This window comes from Hyposmocoma kahamanoa, unplaced genomic scaffold, assembly GCF_003589595.1.
Source record: "Hyposmocoma kahamanoa isolate Upper Pololo Valley unplaced genomic scaffold, ASM358959v1 66, whole genome shotgun sequence".
Classification (NCBI taxonomy): domain Eukaryota; kingdom Metazoa; phylum Arthropoda; class Insecta; order Lepidoptera; family Cosmopterigidae; genus Hyposmocoma; species Hyposmocoma kahamanoa.
Window position 1 is genome coordinate 10789572 of NW_020653854.1, and position 7504 is coordinate 10797075.

General features: G+C 36.4%; 1 protein-coding gene across 1 annotated transcript; it reads left to right on the forward strand.

The window, feature by feature from the left end:
• The first annotated feature begins 1210 nt into the window (after nt 1-1210).
• On the forward strand, nt 1211-6241 carry LOC113231882 (odorant receptor 2a-like). Its single transcript, XM_026466423.1, has 5 exons — nt 1211-1974; nt 2097-2196; nt 2293-2397; nt 3396-3551; nt 6191-6241. Exons 1-5 carry the CDS (start codon nt 1211-1213, stop codon nt 6239-6241), a joined length of 1176 nt encoding a protein of 391 aa, XP_026322208.1.
• Nucleotides 6242-7504: the final 1263 nt, after the last annotated feature.

Sequence of the window (7504 nt, forward strand, 5' to 3'; positions counted from 1 at the left end):
TACAGTTGCTCTTGACCATTGGTAAGGAAGGGGTACTATAGTGGTGCAGCGTCCAACTGGTACCCTGAATCATTATAACGTACACACCTAACTAATTCCTATTCACTCTCACCTTGAAAACGCTCAAGTTATAGCGTTCAAGGAACAAGTCTGGAGGCAAGGAATTCCATTCCATGGCCATTCGCTATATAAATAAATATGGAAGTGTAACATATCCACAATAATGATGGAAAGGGGAAGGCGAATGTTAAGACACACTCGCCTTCCCGGCCAGTATAGATTGAAGATAAAATAATATTGATTTTCTTAAAAAATCATTATATATTCATACTTACAAGCACTCGGTATGGTACGGTAAGTCCTGGTGAATATATATTTTTACCGACTTTGACTTTTATGAATTCTTATGTTACGTTATTATATTATTGTTTTGTTAATTTTTTTTTTTTTTTTTTTTTATATACATGACAGGCAAATGACTCCACTCCACCTGATGTTAAGTGGAAAGTGGTATCCAAACGCGAAGGAACCTAGTGCAGCGATGGAATCCTCACTGCACTAGCCACCTCCACCCTGCCTGCCTACAATATGCCTCTTCACGCCTCGTTTGAAGGACCCCATATCATAAGAGGGAGGGAAGACATGTGCCGGAAGGGAGTTCCATTTGTCAACCGTGCGGCAGAGAAAGGAGCCACCGAACCTTTTAGTACGCGATGGAATTCGGCAGGTAGTGAAACGGTGACTACGAAGGCCAGCACGCGTGCTTCTGAGCAGGAACGGGGAAGGGGGGATGAGGTTGAACAGCTCCTCAGAGCACTCACCATGGTACATGCGGTAAAAGGCGCTAAGCGATGCAACATCTCTACGCAGTTGCAGAGGTTCAAGGCGTGATGAGTTTGAGCTCGTTTGAAGGACCCCATATTATTAATAATTCCACATGTTAATAATTCCACAGTACCAAATTATGGAGCAATTATTCTTATGTCATATGCATTCATCGATTCTCAGTAGAAACTGTTGTTACACTTGTCACTCCATTGCAAAATATGGCTTGCGGTTTTGATATGATAATGTAACGGAGTACCGCCTTCTGAGAAATAGATATGGTCTTTATAAAAGTAGAAAGGCAACAAGGCAACGGACCAGACAAAAACATTCTTGAATAGGCTTCTTTTGCATGAAACGATCTTGCAAAATGCCAAACGCTTCTATGAGTTTTGACAATATTTTTAAAACCGCTAACATCGCTTTGCGTATAATAGGCAGTCACCCGGCGTGTGTGCGAAATCGAAATTGGAAGATAAAGTTCATAATTCTAATACTGTTCAAAATTTTCACCAGCATCTTGCTATGTTACTCTATCTTTGTAAAAGATATTCAGGACGAACGTTACGCCGATGCTAGTAAGAATATCGTGATGCTTTTAATAACTGTAACCGTCATATTCGACTACTCCGTTCTTTTGATTCACCAACACTCTATCATGGGTATAATCCACACAATTAACGAAGATTATAATTTAATCCCCAAATTAACAGAGAAAGAGAAGAAAATCGTTCTCGATTATTCAGAAAAAGGCCTCAAAGTTTGTAGACTTTGGTACATGGTATCCATTATATGTAGTACGATTTTTCCACTTAAGGCAATTGTATTGATGGTTTACATGTACTACAATAAGGGCGAATTTAAGCTTGTTCCGATGTTTGATTTGTCATATCCCGATTCAATAGACGTGAATAAAAACGAACCTGGTCCGTATGTTATATTTCTTTCTATTTACATTATATTTGCCTTTTACGCTGTACTAACTTTTACGGGATTTGATCCGGTGGTGCCCATCTTTTTGCTACACGCATGTGGCCAACTGGATGTGACTAATCAAAGAATTTCGTCAGTGTATAACGAAACGCTAGACGAGAAACAAATTGAAGAGAAATTTAAAAGAATCATTTTGAAAATGCAAGAAATATACAGGTATCCATTCATTCTGACTAGATTTATTGCAATTGCATCTGAACTATTACATATCGTAACATAAGTACATCGCCTTAGATGTGTCACAATAATCTCAGTTAATTATGCACCTTCATTTTCAGTTTCATAACCGTTATTAAGAAAGATTTTACTATCCTCTACGAATTCACTATGAAAACTACTACATTTCTGTTGCCATTGTGTGCGTTTCAAATTCTTGTGGTAAAGTATATGCTAAGTTACTATTATACCAAACCTTGACCAATAATTTCTTCATGTTATAGGTCTACTAGCTTTAACATTGTTTTCAAATTGCAGAGTCTTCGTAATCGAGATTCGAATTTAGAGTTCATTCCGTTTTTCTTTGGTATGTTACTACATTTCTACGTACCGTGCTATTACAGTGATCTACTAATGGAAAAGGTAAGTACCATAGTTGTGAAAATAACGAACTAAGTTATGGAGCTCTGGAATGAAGAAATTTATTATTCTAATTCACTGGTTTCCCTATTTCTATTACTAGTATATGTTAATAACTTTTGATGATACTCCTCTACAGTATACATTGCATGTATTAGTAAGTACCTACGTCAAAAAAAAATAGAAAAAAAATTCCGTTTATTCCCAGTAGTTTCATGTAATTAACTCCCGTGGAGAAATTGTAACCCAAAAATTTGCATGCAGGAATAAATTTAATGAAAATTCTATTTTGAATTTGAATTACGAAAACTCATGCGTTGCGTTATGATGTAACCATAGAGTTTCTTGCTCATTCTTCTCAGGGAAATCTGCCTTACGAATGAGCGGTAGAGTTTAACCATTATGACGATTTCAAGTGTAATAATGCTTACCTATGATATAAAAGAAAAAAGATTATTTTGAATTTGAATTTGAATTTGAATAATAGTACACGAATATATGTATAAGATATCCTAATAGCGACGTGCACTTACGATGATTGCCGGGACACAACAGGGCTGTTTAGCTCAAAAGTTAGCCACGTAAGTGCAGAATGCCAAACAGGCATTTGCGTAATTCCGTTATTTATAATGAAAAATCGCTGGGTGTCTTCGTTTAGTATTAAAGTTTGACCATTTTTAAATACATTATTGCAATAAAAACATTATGGAATTTTTTTGTGATTAGGCGGTTTAGCATGTAAGCGACGATATGTATGTAGATATGCAATCTCTACAGTAATAAGGCATATAAAACTTGGAATACCATTTAGTTCAAAATACTTTTTAAAACAAATACGTATTATTACATGTTCTTAAATGTCAAATTTAAATACGAACTATATTACCAGTCTAATTAAAAGACCTTAAGTACTCTGTGGAGATAAAGGCAAGAAACTTTTTATCACTTTTTACAAGTATTTATTAGTTATTCATATTGTTTACTTATTCATTTTTCTGAAGAGTGAAAATCTGCGCCAAGCTATCTACGCGTGTGGGTGGGAATTAAAACCGAATCTGCGCCCACGCAAGATCGTGTTGATAATGCTGATAAGAGCAACACGCCCTTTGGTCATTCATTCTGTCTTCTACACAATTTGTTTGGACACTTTTGCTGAGGTAATGTAACTTTCGTACTCAATACAATAGCCGCAAAATATCTAAAAGTCCCAAAGAAAAAATCTTTTATGGATAGTTTTATATAACAAGTAATAATTTCATATGTAGCACATGAAACCAAATTCTGTCATAACTCGAAATTGTAGACTTGAGAAAACAGACTTTGAGAATTAAAAAAAACAATGGATCTTATTGCGAATAATCTGATTATTTTTATTTATACATAATACCTGATTGTCCATTCATAAACGAGAAAATATATATTGATTTCATTAAGTTTTTTTTAACTGATTTCAAAAAAAGGAGGAGGTTCTCAATTCGACTGTATTTTTTTTGTGTGTATGTTATACGATTTATGAATCGATTTCGATGATTGTTTTTTGTTGGAAAGAGTTGTTGTTGTTGTTGGAAATCGATTACCGGAAAGTGCGCGAAACCGGATTCATCCTGTAGTTTGCCACTCTTAAAGGTGGAATATTTACTTCAAATTTAAATAGAACCACTATCGAGATGCCCCCTTACCACCAAGAAAAAGAAACATCGAAATCGTTTTTAATCGCACGTCAAAGACTGCCACAAAAAACATATGGTAAGATAAACGCTATTTGAACTCGCGTATACGTTCATCAGTTGAAAAAACAAATGTAAGTACGCAACTTAGACCCGAAAAATTTGTATAAGAATATACTTTTTATTCATATACGACTTATATACACAAGTCAAAAGTTTGTAGGGATCAATTATATGAATTCTCACGTGCGCTTCCTCCCTATCCTTGTACATTTTTGACAATGTAGCTACCCTTCTTTCTTTACATGTAAATATTGTTTATTTAGTCATTACAGGACCTATAGCCATTGGAAATTTATATCGAGTTCTTAGGTTTTCGCGATTGTTACACATAGGAAATGAAACTATTTTGGATTATTATGATGGAACAAGAGAATTGTGGTACTTTAGCTTTCTTAGATGTTTTAATTAAAAGAAATCCTAATAACACCCTAGGCCATACTGTATTTCGAAAGAAAACCCATACAGATAGGTACCTCAATGGTAATTCCCATCACCATCCTAGCCAGTTAGCTACCGTGGGCAAATCTTTGTTTCAGAGAGCATATGGTGTCTGCGACAGTAATCATCTGGCGGGGGAACTTCAGCATATAAAGCAAGTCCTACATGCGAATAAGTTGAGGATTCCACGCCAACGCCGCAGACCCCGTGTGAAACCACCTACAGTCGAGCGAAGACCTGCCATCTTACCTTACGTGAGAGGTGTTACAGACAAGATCGGACGAGTCCTCAGGCGTGCATCTATCAAGACCTATTTCAAGCCCCTGAGGAAGATTTCTCAGTTCCTGAGACCCGTGAAATGTAACATCCCCTTACAGGATGCAGGAGTTTACAAGCTTGACTGTGAGTGCGGTCTCTCTTATATTGGACAAACAAAGCGAAGCATTTGTACCCGCGTCAAAGAACATATAGCTGATGTCAAACACCGTCGCGTAAACAAGTCTGCAGTCTGCGAGCATGTCATGGATAAACCTACACATTCAATGAAGTTTGACAAACCCCAGGTCCTTGCAAAAGAAGTCCGTTATCTACCCAGGATGCTGCGAGAGGCCATTGAAATTAAAAAACATCCTAATTTCAACAGGGAAGATGGTTTCTCCGTACCACCAGTTTGGGATCCAGTATTTCCTCTAATGAAAAATCCCAAACAGACATAAGACTGCAGTACTAATTAATATATTTTAGTTTATTCTAATTTCTATTAATAATTAATAATAAATTAAACCTAATAAAAATTCATTCAATAAAATAATTTGTAAAACTTAATGTAGCGTAAATTGGAATGTTTTCTTTGTAAAATTAAAAATAAGGTATTTAATTAATAACTATTGTAACTATAGTGAAAAAATAGGGTGGTTTGCATTAATATTAGACATAACTGGTTGAAGACTGTACCACCTCAGTCAACCGTGACCATGGGACCTGTAAAGGGCCCGAAACGTCGGTTTGTTTGAAAAAACAAATATACGCGATTTAAATCCGGAAAAATAGTTTCATTTCCATTGGAAATTTAGTCTGAAAATATTTTTAAATCAGATAGCTCAGATTAATACCTTCACTTTCAAGTTCATGTGAAGATAGTAAAATTGAAGTGATGTTACAAAACCAGAGTCTATTTACCTAAATTTTAACGAATACACAAAGTGGGTAATACCTCCACTATGTGTATTCGCAACCACCAAATACTTGGTCTCCAGGGAATTTCCTTTATGAATACCAGAGCCGGAGCACCCAGACCTGAACCAATTTAGAAAAGTTCATTTCTCAAATTAGTCCTACCGGGAATCGAAATGGCACACTCAAAGCTCATAGGGCAAACCGTGTGGCTAACGACGTCGTTAAAAAACAGAAAAAACAAAAGATCCAAACCAAATATACAGTATAATTTTAATTACAAAAATAATCTAAGTACACTGCTGTAATAAAGTAATTACTAGCTAGTAAATACAATAACAAAATTCGGTATGTCAGAGATTATTCAGATATTATTATTAATTAAAATCTAGGTAAATATACTCAAGGCACCTATTTCGATATGTGTAAATAACTAACACTTTTTTAATTTTCAGATGGCACGCACTGCTTACGCAATTTTCAATATTATGACCGCAACTTTTTAATCTTTTGCAATAATAATAGAAAATTTAGGTATTTACGTAGATGAAATTGTGATGGTATTATAGCTATAATATATAGTTGTTACAATGTAAAACGAACCTAATTGTATACTGTTGTAATTGAAGATCGATTAGTAATTGACAAAGATTCAAAACGATTGTCGTAAACTTTGATTGTCTTGACACGGATTCATAAGAAATCAACACCAGAACTACAGGAGACCCTTATTGTGTTTTAAAAACTTTTAGAAAATTTTTAGTAAAAACATCTTTGACCGGTGAGTGTTAAAGCGATTACTCGCGGCGACTTTACATCCCTACACTTGCGATTTATATGCGCTTGCATCGATGCATACGTGCGACTGCATCGATACAAACGCGCGCTGCAAGCAGTATTTTTTATATTGGATCATTGTGTGCGAAGAATGTGTATAGGTTTATGCACATTGTTTTGTTTTGTTAAATTGTAAAGTGAAATAAAGAAATAAACAAAAACGTGCATCGCGTTAGCATCGCGTTTGCATCCCGCTTGTATCGCGATTGCATCGCGTTTGCATCTCGATTATATCGCTGCTTAAGTCGCGCGTGTGTGTAAACGTAGACGGTTAGCGAGGGCTTCGCTACTGCATCGCGACTGAATCGCTGCAAAAAGTCACCATGTGTAACCGCTCTTATTAGTTCTTACTAGTCTTACTTTCGGCACTGAGACATAGTCGCTCCGTATCAAATGGGCCTCATAAGAAGGCTCAAGGTCAACCAAAGGGCAATGGAAAGGGCTTTGCTTGAAGTTTCACTGCGAGAACGAATCAGTAATAAGGTTTTTCGCAAGGGAGCCAGAGTAACCTACATAGCCCAAAGAATTGCAAAACTTAAGTTGCAGAACAGACAACCGACGATGAGGCCAAAGACTTCTCGACTGGCGACCGCGTACCGGAAGACACAGCGTGGGCAGACCACGCAAGGTTGCGGGAATCTGCTGATTGCAAGCAGCACAAGACCGATCGTTATGGCTTTCTTCGGGGGAGGCCTATGTTTAGTATTGGACGTCTTTCGGCTGAAGTAATGATGATGATGATTGTAATTATTGAAAGTCCTAGAATAAATTGTTATTTTGACGTGTAGAATAAGCCCATTAAATTATTACTTGATGAATCATACTACTTACGTAGCCAAGGGTTTGCAATGGCATCCCTGTGCGTTATTAAGATCTATGCAAGTAAATATAAGGTAGCACAACCATGGCACGAATACCTACTACCGCAATGC